Source organism: Protopterus annectens, chromosome 14.part0 (genome assembly GCF_019279795.1).
Source record: "Protopterus annectens isolate FY-2018-M chromosome 14.part0, PAN1.0, whole genome shotgun sequence".
Taxonomy (NCBI): domain Eukaryota; kingdom Metazoa; phylum Chordata; order Ceratodontiformes; family Protopteridae; genus Protopterus; species Protopterus annectens.
In genome coordinates this window covers 957,748,345-957,771,299 of record NC_056748.1, presented here as the reverse complement: position 1 = coordinate 957,771,299, position 22,955 = coordinate 957,748,345, and the positions used below count along the sequence as shown (strand labels likewise).

The 22,955-nt window shown below is 37.8% G+C and overlaps 1 protein-coding gene across 1 annotated transcript in view; it reads left to right on the top strand.

Moving 5' to 3' along the window:
* LOC122789363 (tyrosine-protein phosphatase non-receptor type 13-like) overlaps nt 1-22,955 on the top strand; it is a 2,815,362-nt gene that overhangs the window by 365,289 nt on the left and 2,427,118 nt on the right. Inside the window, exon 7 of the mRNA XM_044056752.1 lies at nt 8,712-8,868. Coding sequence (XP_043912687.1) covers nt 8,712-8,868 — 157 coding nt within the window. The remainder of the gene's footprint in view (nt 1-8,711; nt 8,869-22,955) is intronic.

Genomic DNA, 22,955 nt, shown 5'->3' with positions numbered 1-22,955 from the left:
ATTATTTTCTTATGGTGTGTGATGTCTCCTCCTCTAGGCCAGTATCAAGGAGCCTAAATCCTCACCACTGACATCAATGAGGGGCATTCACTTTTAACAAAAATAGATACACACAATATTTCCAGATGCAACTCTCTACATCAAGCACAGTTTACTTTGAGCACACCCAGTCTGGGGGCTGGGTTTCCCTCTCTCTCTTCAGGCCTCTCTCTTCAGGCCCCCAATAAGACTCCCCACTGGCACAGCTGTAGAGTTGAGTCCTCAGATGATTGTCCAAGCCAAGTCCTCCACCACTCTCTCTGTGAAACCATTGCTCTGTGTCCCTGCTCCAAGTAGCTGACACACACATTCTTTGAGATTTGATTTTCGTATACACACACACTTGGGAAAAGGCTGACACAGATTTACTAGTTATGCCCCGCTGTCTAGACTATAATGTAGTTACTGCCACCAGACACTCCAAAGCCAGCTACTCTAAGGCTCTTAGAAGGGTACCCAGTTATACTGAGTGAAATTAATGCTAATACAAATGGTAATGTTGACAAAACAACAAGGCTTTCAGAAGTGGCCACAGCATCACCAAATAAGTATAACTGCTCTCAGTGGTTAAAATGTTCTCTAAAGGACCAGCCACAATAAAATGTTTAAATATATTTAATAATAAATAATAAAATAACATGAAAATACTATATATCTATATACAATAAACACCAGAGTTTCAATCACATGAAATATTAAAATAAAATAGATGGATATAGTCACAAAGATACAGAAAAACAGTACTTAACTAATCTCATTATATTTTCCTGACTGATCTAAAGAATTACTATTCCCTGGTTAGTAGAACCTGGAAGTAGGTGGAGTGATCCTTCTATGTCACGTTTCAAAAACAGACTGATCTGAGACTTCTGTCTTACCTAGTATTAAAACATCATTTCAGTCCTGGATTACAGAATGACATCACATATATCTGGTCATCTGACGTCTGGTTCACATACTACCCCCCTTTACTAGAAACTGAACCAGAATCTCGCACATATGTATTACCATACACACAGATAAGCTTTGTTAAGATGTGTTACAGCATATAGAAGCCATAAAACAATTTCAAACTTCTACCCTTCCAGAGTAGCAATTAATTCACCCACAAGATCAATACAGAAGGCTTCCTAGTAGGGGCTTTTTGTCTCTAACTGCATTGAGACCTGTGAGATACAATATTTATGGCCAAAATTAAGTAATTTAATTTCAGGATATTTTTCTAAGATTTAGCTGGGGCTGAGCTTAACCTCTTCTCTTCCAGTAGCCTCTGTTACAATATTAATTTTGCAGTTACTATACAGTCTGGCATACAGGTGCATTTCTTTTTTCTGTCCAGCCGGACCCACTGTTGGTACATTTTTTTTATCACAAGCAATTTTACAAATAAATTTTCAGCACAAGCAGCTGTATGAATCAGTTTGATATACATAATGACATGTAATTCTTTACAAAACTCCAGCTAGCTATGCTGGCATATGTTACACATCCAGTGCCCTACTTCTCCTGGCATAGCTGGCAATACCTCATATCGTCGCATAGGGAATAGTTCTGACTGCCACAGAAAAGTCGAGTTAAGCAAAAATGCACTGTCAGACCTTCAATGTAATGTTTTGCCTCTTCAAAGAATACCACAAGATTCAGAAGGTAAGATCTCCCATTGAAACATATACTGTAAGTCACTTATGTAATTTTTGGCCAAGTTATTTTGACCATTTCCAGATTTTTTTTATAGAATAGTAGCCAGACTAGTTGATCTAAAATTGTTTTGTTCTGGTGTATACCCTTCTTTAGCTGGTACCACTCCAGCCTGTAGACACTAATCAAGAATATGTACAGATCCTAACATTTTGTTTTACTTGATTTTCCATGATTCTGTATAAGAAACTACATAGTGCGTTGTCTAACCCTGCAAACTTGATCTATTAATTTTACTTGTGGCAAGAGTTATCATGCCCATTATGATTTACCTTCAGTTGGTCAAATAACACTAAAGCTGACATGTTCAAGGTAAACCACTCTACACTGAAAATGGAAAAAAAAAAACTTAACCAACGTCCCCCACACCACAAAAATTACAAAAAAAACCACACACTTCAAAACACTTAATAAAACAACAGTGGCCAGTGAAATCACACACCTTAAAGACTGTTGGAGCTGAAGCACTAGAGTGTGTTTTTACTTAAAATAAATTGGTGTGCGATTTCACTGGCCTTTGTTTTATTAAACATCCCCCACACCCCCTGCTAATTATATATACTAACTCCAAGACTGCACAATCCCTAGGGAAAGTGAATATTCCCCTGCCTTGGGATTGTCAGTCTCGCATACTTGTTTGCTATGTGCATAGTCGAACAAATAGGGTCCCTGTCGACAAAAGGAACCAAACTATTATATATAAAAGAATGTATTCCTTTGTATCTATAAATCTCTGACGTATATCTTTGCTTGTTAGGAATTTTGCAGAGCAGTTTCATTAAGTATCTTCACAATTTTCTGTGCTAATTGAAAACATTTTACTTTACAATTTTCACTTGTTTTCTAAAGAAATGAAATACCTTTTTCCAATCTTTGAGACCAAGCTGAGTTCATAGGATTTACAAGCAAAGTGAACCATGAGGTCATGTCTGCCTTGGCAGTACCTACCTGTAGGCCTTGCTTCTTTCAGTTAGATCTGTAAATATATAGACCTTGTACTTTATTTAATCTGGACTTTTATTTTTGATGAGAGCAATTTTTGAAAACTGAGCAGTACTTACTCTTCTGTTGTATGCTTTATTACTTTTGTGATTTCAGCAGTGCTTTTTTTGTTGTATTTTCTATTTGTTCATAGGTTCATAGGTTCATACTAGGCTATCTGCCCGAGGGCATTTATAAGCCTAGCCCATAGTTTTGCGGCTTACGACACCCCTTTAGTTTGGAGAAACTATGCCCATTATTTTGCTGTGCCTCTGTCGAGCAGTGACACTGAGGTAACCCCTGGGGTGTATCTGCGATCTCCCATCCATTGGTCAAGATTCCTCTTGAACAAGGCCAGCGAGGTGCTCTGCCTCACATAAACCGGGATTTTGTTCCACAGCATAGGGAGTCTTTGGGTGATGAATCTATCCTTCCAGCACGTCCTATTAATAACCGTGTCGAGGTTTAAGTATCCCGCCCTTGTGGCTCTGAGGGATCTAGATTTTTTGAGATGAAGCATGTTCATCAAATCTGGGTTTGACATGGCCTTGTATGTCAGGCATAGGTCACCTCTGAGCAAGCGGTAAGCAACTGAATATAACTGGAGTTCTTTCAGTCGGGCAGCATAAGACAGATTTTTGAGACCCTTTATCCTTTTGGTGAGGAACTTTTGTGGCCTCTCCAGCTGCTGCAAGTGTCGGGTCAGATACATTCGAATGGGGCATTGTACTCGATCATTGGTCTGATGAGTGATGAGTATAGGGAGACTATGACTTCCCTTGATCTAGATGTGAATCCCTTCATGATAAGGTGGGCAATGTAGAAGGTCTTCCTAACTACTTTAGCAATATGAGTGTCGAATGAAAGGCTACTGTCAACCTGGGTTCCCAGGTCCCTAATAACTTCTTCTGTGTTCAGGGGATTGCCACCTATATTGTAGCTAGGGGTAACCTTATTTTTCCCGAAGGGTATGACTATGCATTTCTTGGCATTTAACTTTAGGCCATGGCTCTGGCACCAGTTATCCGTTTCTGTGAGACCCTTCTGAAGGATATCTGTGTCGGATGTGTTTTCAACTACGGCCCAGTTTGCAGTCATCTGCAAACTTTGTCAGCCATAACCCTCCTGTGTTTGCTTGTACTTCAGAAAAGTAGATGCCAAACAGGAGTGGGCCCAGGACTGAGCCCTGTGGGACACCACTTGTGACAGGCTTTGAGTCTGACATGGCGCCAGCAACTCTGACCCTGTGGGTTCTGTCACTCAGCCAGTTTGCAACCCATCTTGTAATGTATGGGTTTACATTTAAGTTGATGAGTTTTTCAATGATACCCGAGTGAGGTATTGTATCAAAAGCCTTCGCCAGGTCTAGGTAGGCTGTATGGACTGCCTTTCCTCGTCAATGGCCTTGGTGACTGTTTGAAAAAGTCAACCAAGTTTAGAAGGCATGATCTGCCTTTGACAAAGCCAAACTGGGTTGGATCCAAAGTCTGCAAGTTCCCTATGTCTTTATTTATGAGATCCATTATGATCCTCTCCATGGCTTTGCAGATAAGGCTTGTCAAGCTAATGGGACGGTAATTTCCAGGGTCGGTGGAGGCACCGCCTTTGTGGAGTGGGACCACAGTCGCTGTGCGCCACTCCTGGAGTGCGTATCCAGAGGTGAGACTGAGGTTAAACAGCTGTCCTAACTGTGGGTTTAATTCCTCGTTGAGTTCATGGAGCACACAGCCGGGGACACCATCAGGTCCCATGGATGCTGTGTTCTTTGCCTTGGAGAGAGCAGTTCTCACCTGGGCGTTAGAGATGTTTGGGGGCTACAATCATTTGGTATAGATATCTCTCCTTTAGGGGAGGGGAGAAGTTTGCACTGAACCTGTCAGCCAGTATGTTGGCAATGTCTGTAGGATCAGTAATCTTCACATCATTTTGAACTAATTCTGAGCATATCTGGGAGTTTCCTCCTAGGTTTCTGACATAGCTAAAGAATGCCTTATGGTTATCTTTAGAGTCCTTAGCTATTTTTTCTCAAAATTAGCTTTGGATGATTTTATGAGAGCTCTTAGCTTTTTACTTATAGTGATCAGCGGTGTCTTACCTTTTAAGGATTTTGCTCTATCTTGTAGTAGCTTTCTCCTTTTGTTGTAGAGTTTGTTTATGGCTGGGGTCCACCAGACTGGACGCTTGCCTTTGGTACAAAGAGTCTTTGTTTTGCTTGGGATTGCCTGATCCATGCTGCCCTGCAGGTGCTGGTAGAAGGCATTTGTAAGTGATTCAGCGGTTTGAGTAATGTTAACCGCTGGCTCAGGGCCTTAAAGGAGACCACACTGGTCTTTAGAAGTGTGAAGTCGGCTTTCGAGAAGTTCTTTACTGTGGTCTTTTTCATTTCGGGTGGGGGCGGGATGAGGACCTCCAGCGAGATTAGTTTGTGATCAGATCTCACCAGTGAGGGGTATACTTCCGGCGTTGAACATTGTGCTCCCATGTTCATGATGATGAGATCAAGTATGTTTTCTCCTCTTGTGGGGATGGTGACTAGTTGTTCCATGGCATTTGAGTTTATGAATTCCAGGAACTTTTGGGCTAGAGTGTTTGGGCTTGAGTAGTGTTCCCAGTCTATATTAGGGTAGTTGAAGTCACCTAGTATGATGGTGTTCAGAGATACATTTATCCCCTCCAGTGTTTTCAGGAAGGCGATATGAGGTTCCTGAGTTTGCGAGGGTGGCCTGTAACATGCTACAAATTGCAGAGCAGTCTTGCCTATGGTTAATTGCACCTGGATGGTTTCCGATGCATCGTGCGATGCCACCAATCTTGAGGTGTGGGTGTCCTTGATGAATATGGATACCCCTCCTCCTCTCTTGGTATTGTCCGGGTTTTGGGGCCGGAACGCATGATATGAGGTAAAACTTGATAGTGCTGGGGTGCTCTCAGGAGCCTTGAACCAGGTTTCTGTCACAGCACAGACATCGATGTTCTCCATACTGAGAAGGGCCTCGAGTGCGTGCATCTTGAGGTTGAGACTTCTGGCATTGAGCAGCATTACCCTTAGTTTTTTTTCTTTGTTTTGTTCTAGGGTGGTAGGTTTAGAATTTGAGCCTTGCCTAAAAAGGCACTATGGGGTGGCAAGAGCCTTTGCCAAAATCCGGAATCCCAGGGGTGACAAGTGCAAGCCGTCCCTTGCGAGCAGCGTGGCTTGTCCAGCATGTCATCCCAGGCAGACAGACATTGGATCCCCTTTGAATGACACCAGAGTTTAAGCCAATTGTTAAAGCTGATCATCTTATCTCTGTATGGTGGCATCATTCTTGGTGAAGGTAGGATACTGCTCAAGGTCAGGGTCATACCTGCTTGGGCTACATAATCAGAGAGCTCCTCTATGTCTCTTTTCATGTAGTCCAAGGAGGTACGTCTCAGGTCGTTAACACCAGCGTGGACAATGATTGAGTCATACTTGTACCTGCTGTTGAGAGACCTGAGTGCATGCGTTATGTGGCGGATTCTAGCACCCGACAGGCAGCTTACTGTGACCTTCTCCTTACTCAGTCTGGTGAGCGGGACGTCAGTGTGTCTGACTATGGAGTCACCAATGACTAGTGTGTCTGGCATTGTGTTTGGCCTTAAGGGCTGTGACTGCTTGACACTCTGACTGTGTGGTCTATGTGTTGCAGGTGTTGTGTTCTGAGGTGGTAGTTGTTTGGGTGTCTGCTTTGGTGGCCTCTGCTGTTTTGGTAGATTTTTGATCAGAGCCTCTGAGTATGTCTTTGTGTGTTTATGTGTATGATTTGAGGTTGTGATGGTATTATGTGAGACTGGGTCTATAGTGTGTGTGGTTACCTTCTCCTCCTGTCTGGTCATGCCAGTCCTATGTTGAGAGAGCTCAGCCTCCAGTTTGGCCGTATAGTTGCATCTCTCGCATGTATTTGTGTTTTGTGGGAGGAGGAGAGGGTTGTCTGTGTACATGAGGCAATTGTAACATTGCCTCAATATTCCCAGGTTCACCAGCTGAGCAGGAGAGGACATTAGCAACTGATCCCTCGACATGCTAGAAGGAATAGACAGAAAAACTTAAGAAAATGTTCTGGGGGATGTGGGTGACCGAGAAATGGGGTTTGCTTTTTTGGGGTACTTTCTATAACAAGAGTGCTGTAGATTACTAAAACACATTAATGACTGGAGAATTTAGTAGTAGTAGTATAAAAGTCACTGATGGCATCCTGAGATGATCTGTTTTGCTTCACTGAGGCTAGAATCCTAATCTGATTTTGTAGTTATGCTGTTTATTGCATCATAGTTTTCACTGTTACATTTAGGATGGCTGATACATTTATGATTGAGTTTGCTATTATTCTTAGATTAAAGATGATGATGTCATGGTAAATGTTAATTACTGAGAGAATAGCCTTAAATGAGAGCAGAAATATGTTACTTTTATCAGTATATCCAAGACTTTGCATTCCCTAATGGGATTTCATACGGTTAGTTCCTAATATTTTCATTAGTTTAGCTAATATTTGTTCCTAATATTTTCATTAGTTTAGCTAATATTTGGTGATAAAATAGCTTACCACTTAGTGTTTGGGTAATAAAAATCTCTTATACGGACAGATTTTCATTTGATTTTTAGATCTTCTCTTTAAAACATTGCTATTTCAAGTTACAATTAATTAAAACAGTAACATTGTTAGTTTTCAACTAATTGAATTGAGGGGTTATAAGGACTGATTTCAGTGGTGGATTGCATATTGTATTTTTATTCTTCAGCCCTACATAAGCAGCATCCATTATTGTTCACGTTCTTAACTTTTTATGTGGGCCTTCCTAACTACAGCAGAGTGGATCTGTTTATAACTAAGGTGTAAACTTCTGTTATAAATCTATATCAGTTATAAAATGGACTGCATTAAAAAGAATATTGTGGGTTATTTCAGTACATAAAGCCAGATTTCCTTTCCACTCACTTTAAGAAATGCATTTTAATACAGCACTTTGTTTCTCTTGTGCACTCACCTTTTACAGCAGTTGTAGTAATAACTTGTTTATAACTTGTTTATAATGAAGTCCAGAGGCCAGAAATGTTATGGAAAAGGGTGCAGTGTTTTGGTGACAGAGATTGTTCTACTTTGGTCTGTACATTCTTTCTTTCAGAGACCTTTGTATTCACCTGCATCTACCATGAAATGAGCTTATCTCAACTAGCACAAGATCACAGTATTTGTGCAAGTATAAGCTGACTTACCCTGCATTAACTTTGAAGGACGATCTTGTTAACAGAAAGGAATTTCTCTCTTTTTAAAGGACTTTCCTTATCTCATAATGAAGAATGCAGCCATACAGAATGCTTTGTATAATGTTTTACCTAAGTATACACTGAAATCAGAACCACTTTGAGAGGATCCATTCATTTCCTTATTAACTACTTAGTGAACTGTCAAGCCCCCTGTCTGTAAATACAGTTTTCATCTACATCTCATAGTTGCATCAGACTCACTGCAGCAGACATAATGGGGACACGGTGTCTCATAGTATTGGCTCATAATATCACTATGACAGAAGCATGGATTAGCATGTTTGACTCCGAGATTCATCCAGTATGTACCTATAGTTATACCATTACTGGAAAACCCTCATAATGAGTAAACACATTTTTCTAGGTGTCAGTTTCTATAACGCCTTCCTTCACTCACATTGGACAGAAAGCATTTAGACACTAAAGTCTGTCTCTGTACAGTAAACTGTCTAGAACTCAGGCTGATATCTGTCATATAATTTGTTGCATGTGTGGACATCTTGCCCTAGTGGCACATGACTGCCCTCATGATTTACAGATTTGATTAAGGCACCATGTACTGACCCTATACTGTTAAATAGCACATCATAATCAAAAACTGTTTTCAAAGAAAAATGCTTCGTATATTGGATTTAACTGCTGATCAGCAATATTTAGCAGCTATGGAACTGCTGATAAATGGAAATAATTTATGTTGTGTTATTAGGAATGCAAGTGGGATGTTAAACAGCAGCAACAGTACACAGTGGTCAAGAAAAGGGTCAGAAACTTCATCCCCACCTGTTACCCCTGAGTGTGACCGTGAATCACCTGAAACAACACACTTGCTACAGTGCTCGCAGTATACAGACAGAAGACAAAAGGTATGCAGTTCCAATAGATGCTCACCTAATTTTTTTCCAAATTATTTGAAGTTAATTTAAATTTTAATCATTTTAAATCTGTGTCTTTTGCTGTGGGAAAACATTTTAAAGACAGGCAATTGGACCATTTTAGCCCTGGTGTTAGTTATTTACACATGTTATATTTGTACTACATTCCTTTTTGATGCGTCACATCTTGTATTATTATGAAGAATGAATTGGAAATGTATATCTGCAGTACATTAAATTTTGATGTGTCGTGTTATGTAAAGTTATTGAAAATGGGAAGGGAAACCTGTTTCTCTCTACTCTCTTTATCTCTATAAAAAGTGAGACACTATAGTAAAATATGGAGCGCTTAGAAAGCATATTTATTTCCTTGTTTTATATGTAGCTTTATTATATAGATGGTGTGGATATCAGATTCCCATTTTCAAATATGACCTGTGAGAATATCTCAGTATAATGTCCTAGTAATTAAAAAAGAGACCATATACTGGAAAAGACAACAAATCAGGAAAATTACTGATTTTACTGACAAAATCAGAGATGCTAAACAACTTATTAGTCCTTAATATAGGCATACAGCAACCAGTTTATATATATGGAACATTTAAAAAACTTTACATCAAATTTGTAAACCATTTTTATTTTTTTTTAATAAGAAACATCTTTATTAAATATTTATATAAAGGAAAACAAGCCATATTTATATAATTTTAGTTGCAAACATTATACATCACAACAAACCATGTTGACATAATTATAGTTGCAAACTTTATGCATCATTTGTCACTCAAACATTACATAGCTAATTCAAATCCTGTCTTCTTTTAAACCTTGTTCCTCCCTTGCATGTATTGCTCCCACAATTCTCATTTTTTCCTATATAATTTCCTCCTACCCTTTTCTAAAGATCCCAATTCCAGTTGTCTTTTCTCTGTTACTGTATTCACTACTACTAGTAAAATTGGTTTAGACTTTGATTTTCCTTTTGTAATAATTCCTTTTTTGTCAGCCACCATAATTAGACTCTAATTCTGAATCATAGCTCAAAAAATAATTTCCTTAGTTACACCAATTTGCTTACCCAGTATCTCTCTGACAGACAGTCTGCAGGGAATCTTTAAAGTCTGCATACTCATTACACTTTGCAAATGATAAAGCAAATGTGGGAGGAGAAAGGGAATCGTTAATATATAACATCTCCAAGAAGGTTTTAACAGCTGCCCAGGAATCACTTTTAAGTTGAGGACTGAATTTTATTCCAGCTCAAGTTTCGCAATTTTCTGAGACTGTTGTTGATATAAAAATGTTTGCACGCAATGTAATGTTGAAAATGATATACTCCAATAACAGTATTGCTTTTGATTTAAAAAAACCTAGTACGTTTCAACCTAATCTGCATCCATTACTTGACACTTTTTGTAAAAAAAAATGTGAACATGATTTGTTATAAGCCTCTAATAGTGGTACACTTAAGAAAAAAATCTGCAATTTAACTGTTTTAGAAAAAGAAGTGCTAGTGTCTTTACAGCAAGATAATGATATTATAATAAAAATGCAGATAAAGGTGGAGCTACTGTGATGGATTATGACTATTATTTTGAAACTATTTTTGCAACACTACTTGATGAAAATGTCTGTGCTCAGATTGATTATGATGCAGTTGATACCATGAAAGAAGAAATATGTGCTGCTTTATCTGTTTGCCCCTGTAGTAATTTTATCACTAGCGAACTGTATAATTATTTGGCTGTTGAGTTTCCCTTAATTCCTGTTTTCCTCAGGCTTCCAAAAATACATAAAAATGCACTCCAACCTTCCTTTCAACCTATAGTATCAGGATGTGGTTGGCTCACTGAGCCTTTTTCTATATATGTCGAGAAGCATTTGAGGTCTCTAATAAATAAGCAAGAGCAGATGTTGAGGGATACTAAACAATTTCTTGAAGATCTATACAGATTTAGTGAACGTGTAATGTTAGAGAATGGATGTCTATTGGTAACTATGGATGTTGTATCATTATTTACTGCTCTCCCCCATTCTTTGGGAATTAGCACGGTACATGATTTTCTTGTAGAAAAAAGTGAATATAGCCTTAGCAATATTGATCTCATTTGTATGTTTTTATAAACTGTCTTGGAAAATAATGCTTTTCTTTTTGAGGGACATGTATTTCTACAGAAGATTGGCGTAGTTATGGACACACCCTGTGCCAATAGCTACGCCAACATAGTTATGGCTCTTTGGGAGACAAACTTCCTTTTGAATTCTCATGAATATACATCTTTTCTTAAATTCTACAGGAGATTTGTTGATGACCTGTTTTTAATATGGGCAGGTACTGAGACACAACTTATACTTTTCATTAATTACTTGCAATCTACTACATCTTTCCTTAAATTTACATATAGGTTTTTGGTAATTGAAATAGATTTCCTAGATTTGTTAGTAATAAGTGACATGACTAGGAATTTTCAGATTAAACTATGTAGAAAATCTTGCAAGAGAAACACTATTCTACAGAGAGACAGAATGCACCCTGGCCATATGTTTTGTAGCATCATTAAAGCCCAGAGTATGAGAATATCCAGACTGAATAACTGTGATGATGCTTTTAGAAAGGATGTGGAGGTGCTTAGAAGTGAATTTTATGATAGGGGATACAAAGAGAGTGAGGTTGAGAGAAACATTCAAGTAGAAGCTATACACAGAGAAGGTAAGGCTAAGCCATACTTTTCTAATAAAGTCCTGAAAGTGACATTACCACAGAGTATTACCAACAAACACAATGTACCTTTATCTTTGTATTACATGAGTGATATGACAGGTATACTTGACATTATTAAGTCTAATTGGTCTATATTGAACTTGGATGAGGATATTACAGTAGCTGTAGGTAGTAAGCCCAGTTTTGTTTTTAAAAATAAAAAATTGCTGAAAAGACAACTTTGTTATAAGAACAGGACTAGAATAGATAGAGGCAGTGACTGTGATTTCATAGGCACCAGCCAATGTTTATCATGTAATTTTTGTACATATATAGATACATCATCACACTTCATTCACCCAGTTACCCACTTAGAATATAAGTTTGATGTCAAGGCGAATTGTCGCACTAGGACCCTGATATATTTAGCTACATGTACAGCTTGCTGTTGTTTTTATGTAGGAAAAGTGAACAGATTATTGATGGAATGAGTTAAGGAACATATATATATTGTATCAGAAATGGTAATGTTCGCAATGCACTAGCTAGACATTGTATACAAAATAGTAATGAACACATTTTTAAATTTAAAGTAATTGAGATTATATATGTTAATATGCATGGTGGAGACATTAAGAATTTTACAGAAACTCGAGAACTGCACTGGATTATATTATGGCAAGCTGATAAGCTCCCTGGCTTTAAAGTCTGGGTTTGTATTAAACCTGTCTTGAAAGCACGAGGCCTCTTTAAATAATACACTTGATTTTATGCTTTTACCATTCTTATCATTCATTGGTTGCTTTGAATTAAATTGACTGTATAAATTGTGACTGTGGTATTTGTTTTTATATGGTCTGAAGAAGCACTAATTTATGGTGTGAAAGCTCTTACCTTATTAAAAGTCATTTATTTTGTGTGTCTGGTCATGTTTCTGTGCCTTATTTTGCTTAGTTTTGCTATATTTTTGCTTATAGGCACAGTTCATTCCTTGGGAGTTTCTTTTATTAGTTCTTAGAATACTTTCTGCAACTTCATAAATATAGTGTTCTGCATTGTTATTGTTATTCTCTTTAAAGATCTGCATCCAAAATTCAAGTCCCTTTCTACTTTGAACTATGGGTTTCTACATGTGCTATTTATATGTGTGTGTGTGTGTGTGTGTGTGTGTGTGTGTGTGTGTGTGTGTGTGTGTGTGTGTGTGTGTGTGTGTGAGTGTGTGTGTGCGTGCGTGTATATGTGTATGTATGTATATATATATATATATATATATATATATATATATATATATATATATATATATATATAAAATACATACATACACACACACACAGGAGCCTTAATTGTGTACTCTGAAACACCCCTTCAAATTTGATAATTTCAAACCACCTAGTGCATTTGGAAGAATCAACTTATCCAATATGACTCTTGCTGTCTTCCCCTCCCAGGTAAAATCCTTCAACTCTTTTTTTAATTGCTATCCACAACTTCTGAAGGGGCTAAAACATTTTAACTGCTTGTATCTTACAATCCATAGCCATATAGCACAGCTTCATATTTCTCCAGTTTTGTATTATCTTTTGTTTAGTCTTTTCCCACATATCTTAGCTTCCACACTAGAATCCTTTTTAATTCATACTCTTAAGTGATTCATTTTATCATGCCCCCATAAATATGGATATTGCTGAACCAATGTGTGTGTGGGTACATAATTTACAGCTATTGCCTTTGTTTTAGCTTCATTAATTTTGTACCCCAAAATGATTTGAAACTGCCACAAAATGTTCTAAAATAGTGAAATCTCCTTTTCTGGTTTTATCAGGTGTAAAATTATATCTGTAAATAGACCTAGCTTTTTCTGACTACCATACCAATTACATCCTTGAATTTCTGAGTCTCTTATTTTCTTTGCCAATGGTTCTAAATGTAGGGTAAATAGCAAAGGGGAAAGAAGACACCCCTGCCTGGTTCCTCTGCTCAAACAGAAATGATCAGAGAGGAACCCACCCACTTTACTTTTCGCCTCCAGTCCCTTATGTATCCTCCTAATCAACCTTATAATTTTATCAGGGAATGCAAACGCTTCCGTTGCCCTGCTCATAAACTTCCAGCTTACTCTGTCAAATGCTTTTCTTGCATCAAGACCCACCAACAATAGTGGTATTTTCTTACATTCAACTTCCCTCTGGATCATCAATGTTCTGTTAATGTCAAATGTTTGCTTCCCCTCCATAAAACCATATTCATTCATGTCTATCAATTTTGACATCACCTTTACCATTCTTTTAGCCATTACAAATGGAAACACTTTATAATCATGGTTTAAGATTGAAATGAGCCTGTATGAAGCTGGATCTGATGGGTCTTTACCCTCTTTAGGTATTACAGCCACCACCGCTTTCTTCCAGGAAGTTGGTGCTTCTCCTCTTAAAATACTGTTAAACAAAACCTTTCAGATCTTTTTAGTTTTTTTTGTCCCTCCTAGCTTCCAAACTTCCACAGGAGTGCTATCTGTTCCTGGGGATTTTCCTGCAGATTGGGTATACATCACAATTTTCATCTCATCTCCTCCTATCCTGTTAATAAATGAGCCTCATCTACTTCAAACCTTGGCATATTTAATTTTTCCATAAACATTTCCACTTGTACTTTTTATTGATATCCATGTAGCTCTGCTTTATATAGAATTTCATAAAATTTCCAAAATATTTCTTGTAACTCTACAGGATCTCTTGTTATAAGCCCCTTAAGCTTGGCGACAACCCTTTCTACTTTCTGTTGATGAGTCTTTGTGCTAAACATTTTTGTGCTCTGACATTATTATCAACATCATTTTTTTCTAAACTCTTGCATACTATTGAGGTAATCCTTTATTTTCTGCTTAGCACTCTGCAGTTGCTCCTTCTCTTGTTCTGTGAGCTAGCTATATTTTTCAGAAGAAATTTCTGTCTTCTGTAATAACTGGAATCATTTCCACTACCCATTTCTTAAATTCCTCTCTGTTCAACAGATAGGTAGGAAAGCACCAGTGTCTCGATTTTATTTCATTACGCTGCATTTTATTGTAGTTATTAATGGCGCTTGATCTGAAATAGTTATTGGATGCGTATCAAAACGTCAGTTAAATGCAAATGTTCCTTAAGTTCTGTCTAGCCTACCCCAGTTTTTGTATCTTGGGGAGTAATATGTAAATTCAGTGTGAACTCCTACTACTGAATGCACATCTTCCATGCCAAATGTTTTCATAAATGTCTTCAAAAATCTACCCTCCATTATTATATTTTCCCTTCTGGGCCACCCAGACACATCTTTCCTGCTGCAAATCAAATTCCAGTCCTTGTCTGTAAATAATATTCCTTGTTGAAAACTGATTATTTCTCCCAGAATTTTCTTAAGGTCTATTATAGCAGCTTTAGGTGGAATATAAATACATGCCAGTGTAATCCTTCTCCCTTGCAGGTAGCCCCTTAGTACTACATATCTACCACTGTATCCTCTTGTATCACTATTGGAACTTATTTTGCAATTAATATAAGTACTCCTCTTTTCCTTTGTCTCTGGTATTACACTGAATAACCATCCTAAAAAACATTTATTTGTCAAATTCACATGTTCAGCTCTTTGCAGATGTGTCTCCTGTAACATAACTATTTTCTCTCTACATATTTTAATATAGTTCATCACTCTTTCTGTCTTGCATGTATCTGGGAGACCATTAACAGTTGAAGATATCGAAAGGTACATTATGTTAAAAAGTTGCTTTTCCTACCTTCTATTTGTGACATGTTTTTAAGTATCTAGTTCCTGATTTTGTTTTATATGCACACATTAATGTTTGGCAGGTTGACCTTTTATAGAGTTGTTTCTTGTCATATCCATTTGAGTCTATGTCAAATCTTGCAAAACTTAAAAAAAAAAAAAAAAAAAAAAAAAAAAAACAAATACACCCACAATACACCACCAAAACGTATTAATTTAATACTAACAAAACTATGTACGTCTTCAATTATTGATGTTTTACCTATTAGGAACAATTGTCCAAAACTGACAGCCACACTCAGAGTTGGGTTAACCAAAAACGAAAGTTATCCATGCTAAGATGCATGGTACAACCTGTGCTTCTACTAAGTGCTTTCTGGTTTTGCGTTATCTTTGTTGCTCCCCAGAATGAGAAAACACTTGAATGCTTTCAGAAAACTTTATCTCGTAGAGATTAAAAGAAATAAGTATTCTATTTTACCTCTCTTTATCAGATAGTCTCCATGAAGACATAAGAACCAGATACATGGTTGCTTCTTACAAGTATGTATTTATTTATGTATTTATTTGCAAGAGGAGAGCTTTATCATATTCAGTGTTTTTTTTTATGTATTTCTTTTCTCTTAAAACTTGATACTAGATAATGCTAAGAGCCTTAATCCAGTCATTCTGCAATGTAAGAATGAGAAAAGCACATATTTTTTTTCTTGTATTATACTTTTTTGAACAGACTTTTCTTCCTTTTTAACCTTGCAGTGCCTACATTTCTTAAAACTAAACAAGGAGAAAGAGAAAAAAAGGAAAAAAAAAACAGGGGCACCTGTTTACTTCACTTTATAGTGTGCAGATATCATGCACTATGCAAATATTACTGTTAAGAACAAAAGTTTGTCATTAATGACTTGAAGTAGGGCATATGCTGTAGAGTCCTCTACAACTTTAACAAAGTCAAAAAAGTCCAATATTTCCAGGTTTTCTTGTTAAGTCATGTTTCACAAGTATAATGCTTTGTAATCCCACATTTATTTGTCAGTTTCTGAGTTGGTGATTTTATTCCTGTTTATCTCCATCTCCCAAATACAGTCTCTGCTTCTTTTCCAATGTACTCTCAGTTCTTCTAGTCAATGCTTGTGCTTTTTTGTGTCTCCCAAGCATTTTCTTTTGAAACACTGGAAAATGTTTCACTGTCACAGTCTCTGCCTGTGGTCTTTATTACCAGAAGAACAAGAAGCAGAATTTCCTTCTGTTTCACAGGTCACTTTTTGTTGGACAAACTTTTGTATTTCCTCCTTAGCATGTTCTGTATCAAAAATGATTTTGTCCCTCCAGGAAAGAATATTCTGAAAATAGCTGGATACAGGAATTTGAATTTCATGCCTGCTTCTCAACATTCTGTGATTAGTGGAATGTATTTACTCCTCTTCTGCCTCGTGTACAGTGAGTAATAATTTTCCACAAACACGCTATTGTCTCTCACTTTTAGTACTTTGTCCTGCCACATTTTTGTCAGAATAAACTCCTTCTGTTGGTAGGATTGCCTCTTTACTATTAAAGGTCTAGGTTGCTTTCTCATAGCCAGGTTTGGAGCATATACACAATGTGCCCTTTCAGTTGACAACTCCTACTGTTGAATACCAGTCCAGTTTATTTGTGCTTTTATAAAAGTAATACAGTCTGTTCCTTCCAGCTTCTATGGTACAGCAAAAAATGTCAGATTTTCCATGTGTGCTCTGTCCTCTAATTCTATTATTTTTTTGAAACATCTCATCTTGAAGAGTCTCATATTCAGCCAGCCTTTTCTTCATTTCGTCAACTCATCTGAATATCTATTTAAAGGTTCTTCCATTTTATCCAGGCTTTTGTTATGTGTGTTGATATATTCCATCAGTGTTTAGTTTATTAGAATCAGTTCTGAGTGCATTTGACTTGTTCTTTTCGTCTAGGTGACTGGAAGTCAGGTCTTGCACCAGAGCTGGAGTTTGCACTGCTTTTTGCTCAACTGCTGCAGAACTCCCCACAGTCAGTGAGTGTTTTTCCTCACCTTTTGTGGTTGATTTTCTTTCAGGTTTTTTGAATTTCTTTTCTTGCCAGCATCCAGGCAGTGCACTTACTAGCCAGTTACTAACATTTACCCCAAAACATGAGTTCAGTGGCTCTCTCTTTTGAGTTTTTGTTTTCACACTGGGAGAGCTGAAATTAAACTGTTACTCAATGTACAGCTGTTTTAGAAGTCCCTAAATTTGTAAACCATTTTAGAGAAGATTCAAAGAACATTATATACATTCCTATGACGGAGGTTGTACTTAACAGGAATAGTGGCAGTCCAGTATAGTGGGCTGCATACACGTTGGTTTACAACATTTTAGTAACAGTGGGAGAAAAATACAAATGCAGGTTCTGTAAAACAGAACGGGAAACAGTTCCACATCTTGTCGCAGAGTGTGATACACTCATGGCTGAGGGTCTGCTTACTGCAAACACTACAATATTGAAGTAGCAGAGAAGCATTGGAAACATGAGTTGCAAAGTATGATGAAGGTTATATCACATGCTATCAGCCATTATCAATTGTTCAAAAAATAGATGCAAGAAAAAAAAAAGACTAGTACAAGTAAAATAAAAATTTTCATTCAGTAACATTTTGAAATGTCAGGAACCTCATTAGTGAGTCCCATAGTGTGGAGCTTGAATAGCTGAAAAAAAGAGACATGCATATAGCAAATCTGATTTGGACATTTCTTGAAATATTCCCATTTTAATGAGCTATAGTGATGTCAGAATTGGTATATATAAGTTCAAGTGGTAGTGGAGGGGTCACATCTCTGCAAAAAACAAGTTTAAAGGAGAAGAGTGATGTTTGATTTTCACTGCTTTCCCGCATTTCTGGTCGTTTTTTATTCATTGTGTCAAAACTTGGCATTACAAGTGCTGACATTTCAGTGGGGAGCATTTTCACTCATATCATAGAGCTAGTAAAAGAAAATATGTAGATTCTGTCATTGCAGGAAGTAACCAGTGTACGTTACAGCATAGATGCAAACTGTCAATGTAGTAGTTCCAAGCTGAGCTGGGCAGATGTTTTTACTGATTTCTGTGTTGGTATGAATGAAAGGTGAAGTACCAACAGATGGCTAACAGTACATGTCAGGAAGGGAAGGGCTGAACCTTTAACATTTGCTATCCTAATTTCTAGAATGGCAGAATATGCTGCTAAGCCATTCCAAACATGGAAAGTACTAAATTATATATTTTGGAGATCAGAAGGTGTGAATTTATAGAGGGATTTAAAGTGATATTACAGTAGTTAACGTCGTTTGTTGTGTGTATTTAAAAAGCCTGATCATTTGTAATTGATTAGGGAGTTCCAAATATTTAAGTATGAGACTGCACACAAACAGTGAGAAGCAATTTTTAGCGTTGAATATATGAAATAATTTCCAAACTCAGGGCCTATCAGGATCAGTTAAGAGTTTGCTTTATTTAAATCTGTAATGCAAAAAGCAATATTTTTAAACCATGAATCTATCATTAATTTAAATGTTAACTTTTTAACATGTCTAATACATATTAACAGAGAATCCCACAGCATACCAGCTCTTGAGTGGAGGAACGTACCTTTTAATTTAAGTCTGACAATAGGAAATTTAAACAAAACGTTATTTCTAACATTCATTAGTATGGTCAACTAATTAAATGCCCAGCACAGCTGCCATTGTATCATGACTTAAACATTTTAGATTAAAATTGTCACACCCTAAAAATATGTAGCAGTATAGTAAAAAGATGGATTTTCAAGTTTCCTTTTGTAAGATAACTGATTACACCCATCTGTCTGCCTTGTAAAGTTTTTTTGTATCCGTTGAAGTGCCCTGAGTTATGAAGTACCCAAATTACAAAACAAATCACCATATTCAATACCTGGATATATACTAGCTGTATAAAGTTTAACTAGCACTCTTCTATCCCTTCCGGGAAAATAGCAAAAAAATATTCTTAATGAGACAAGACTGTCTAGCTTAGTAGACAAAGTCATGATTCAGCTAAAAATGAAGGTAAAAAACATGTTAATCAGAACCTCTGCAGTCATATGCTTCATTTAGTACAGACGAATAAACACTTGACTGGTTTCAGTAAAACACTCTATCAATAGTGCTTAAATCTATGCAGCCCATTACATGCAGCATTAATAATCCCATCACATGACTGAAGCATCCAGCGAAATTTGTTCTCACAGATTGTGTGCATATTAAGCATTATATATGTATTGTTTGTACATACTTTGTGAAAAACTGTGTAATATACCCTTCATGTGCTAGAATGTTTTGTTTTGAGCACGAGGAGACAATAAGCCTGTGTAGTCTGCGCTTTAAGTGCATCCAATATTTTACATCAATTTTATCTGCTCTTGACCCTTACCTTTTCTGCGTGTGTCTCATGCCTTCTTGCCCGTCTCTCTGGATTTCTTCTTCACTACCCTTACTGGTAGTCCATACCATCTATCCATAACTCTCTGTGAAGAAGTGTGTTCATAGTTAAGTCTAGATTAGCTGCCCTTGTGGGCCATTTTAAGCCTAGCCACTTTCCCCTTTCAGTGTTTGAAATAAACTACCCAATCTAGTTATAGATTGGCCTTACTCATCCCATGGTCAATAATTATATATTACCCCTAATGAGAATAACTGTGATCATACCATAAACAATTTGAGGGGACCCATGAATGGGATAAAACATTTAGGGGCTGCCTCTGTCCACTAGTAGTACAGGGGTTAGTCAGGGGGGAAAGTTTCTGTTTCCCATCCTTAGTTATAAGTTATGTTTGAACATGGACAGGGACGAACTTTGTTTTATGTGGATGTTGAGTCTGTTCCACAGCACCGATGTTCTCTGAGAGATATACATTTCCCGCCAAACTCTTCTGTTGCAGAAGAGGTTTAGATCCCTAGACCAAGTATTTATGATGCCATTTGATTTGCTAATATGTAGTAAATCCATCAGTGTTGTTATAGGATGCCTCGTATGCCAGACACAGGTCACCTCTTAGCAGTCTGTAGGATACCAAAATAATGACAGGACTTTGAGCTGGTCCATGTAGGGTATGTTGTTTAGGTCTTGTATCCTTTTAATAAGGTAGCTCTGTGGGCATCACAGTTGATGTGTCTGAGCAGATACTTGTCAATGGGGGCATTATATTCAACAATTGGCCTAATGAGGTATGAGTAAAGGGGGACAATGACTTCACTTGACCTAGACACAATCCCTTTGTTTATAAGATGTGCAGTATAGAAGGACTTTTTTACAACAATGGACACACATTGGTCAAAAATTAGGATATAGTCCATATAAGTTCCTAAATCCTGAACATAGCCAAGGAATAGTTGATACCTACAATCTGCTGCCATTACACCTTCCTTTTTCTCTGTCGTTCTTGTCCAGGACAACGCAAGTGCAAAATGATTTAGTTTTGAGGCATATCACATTCCTTGACATTTGGAAAGTATAGAAAAACACAGTCATGTTAAGTACTGATTCACACAGCTGTTCTCATTTCTGAATACCCATCCCCCATAGTTTGTCATATGAGAGGTGTGTGCCTGCCGTAAAGCTCAGTAGCACTGGGTCAATAAGCTACTGGCTGGACGGTGTCCATTTGCTCAGCTTGAGACAGCTCTGTTGAGCAAAAGCTAGATGTAAAGCCAGTCAACCTGCTAAACACAAACTAAGAATTTCTACACTCACTATACATTCAGTGCTGGGAGGTAGCTTGGAAGTGGACAACATGATTGTGAGGAGGAGGCTGGACATCCTATGTATCCAGGAGAGAGGATGGAAGGGCAGTGCAGAAAAGTCACTTGGCTTGGGATCCAGAGTCTACTACTCAGGAGGAGGACAGGCTAGAAACAGTGTGGGAATTGTGGTGAGGAAGAGGCTTCAGAAGACAGTGAGGAATGTCATCAGAATTAATGACAGACGTATGGCTATCAGACTTCGGTCTAATGATAGGGTAGTATTCATAATCTCAACCTATGGCCCATAGCAGGATTGTGGAAGTGAGGAAAAGAGTGCATTTAGACAGCAGCTGCAAGTTGCAAGACACTATGAATTGGTGTTAACTGGTGAGTTAAAAGCACATATTAGGACAGACAAATCAGGATATGAGGACTGCCTGGGTGCACATGGGTGGGGCAGTAGGAATAAAGGAGGAGGTGTCATTCTAGACTTCGGTCTGGCAAATGGCTTGATAGTAGCCAACACATGGTTCAGAAAAAGACCGAAAGTCACAAGATCATGTACAATAGTGACCGACATGCAACTCGGGTAGACTTCCTCCTAGTATGGAAAGGGGACTTTGGATTCATTGATTGCAAAGTCATCCCCAGTGAAACTGTCTGCCCTCAGCATACACCACTGTTTGCCAGAATCAGAGAAGGCTCTAAGGTTAACAGAGACCAGGCTGAAGGCTGGGAAGTTGACTGGAGAGAAAGCACAACAGTTCAAGGAATTACTCTGGGTTCTAACGACTCAAGAAGAAGAAGAAATAGGTGGAGCTGAAGAAGAATGGCAGCACCTCAAAACAGCATGTGTAAGAACTGCAGAACAGATATGCGGCTTAGCCAGGTATGGAAATAATAACTAAGGAAAGTTGATGGTGGAATATAGAAATTCAGGAAGACATCAGAAGAAAGACTGAGTGCAGGAAAAAGTGTGAGAATGACAGACTTCCAAAGTAAGAAGGAAAACTGGTTGGCTAATAAAAGAGGCTAAGAGAATAGTTGCAGTAGGAAAGAACAAGGCATCAGAGGCTCTCTGCCATCTTCTAGAAAATAAATCAGTAGCTGGCACAAATAAATTATATCATGTTTGGAACTCTTCTCCCCGGGCCTCTGCTGAAAATGGACCTAAGTCCATTCGGACACTCCCGGTCAACAAATATAAATAAATAAATAATTAATTAAATAAATGTTGCAAGATAAAGACAGAAAGATAAAGAATATAGTCAGACACCCTTCGTAAGAGATGCCAGCAACAACCTGTGCACCAGTCCACAGGACATCAAAGGCAGATGGGAGGAGTACTTCCAGTAGCTTCTGAATGAAGAAAACTAAACAAGGTGTACTGCTTCAGACACACACTATGCTGAGAGAAGAGGAGGAGCCCAGAAAAGAAGTAAGCACAGCACTAAGGAAGATTAATTCAGGGAAAGCAGCAGGCTCAGATGAGGACACAGCAGATATGATAAAGATGCTGGGTGACCTGGAAAGACCCGGAAATGGGGGTGTGGCTCGTACGACGAGAATGGTAACAGCTCAGACTGAGAGAGGAGGAAGAAATATGGTCGTGGCTGGAGAGGATGTAGCAAATACTACACATTTGGAGATGGGTTTTCGTTATAATACTGGAAAGGACAAATTGAATTCTAATCGAGTGGTGTACTTTGATGCCTGGACTGGTAGGCATTTTGCTTTTAATGTCAGTGTACAGGAAAGTAATGAGACTTTCACTATCTCTTTGAAGACTTTTAAAACGAAATTGTTAGACCTTAAACATGTTTGAATGGAAATTGATTACTTGAATGAATGTGTGGCTGTGAATAGGGTGCCTAAAGGACTGCTGATAT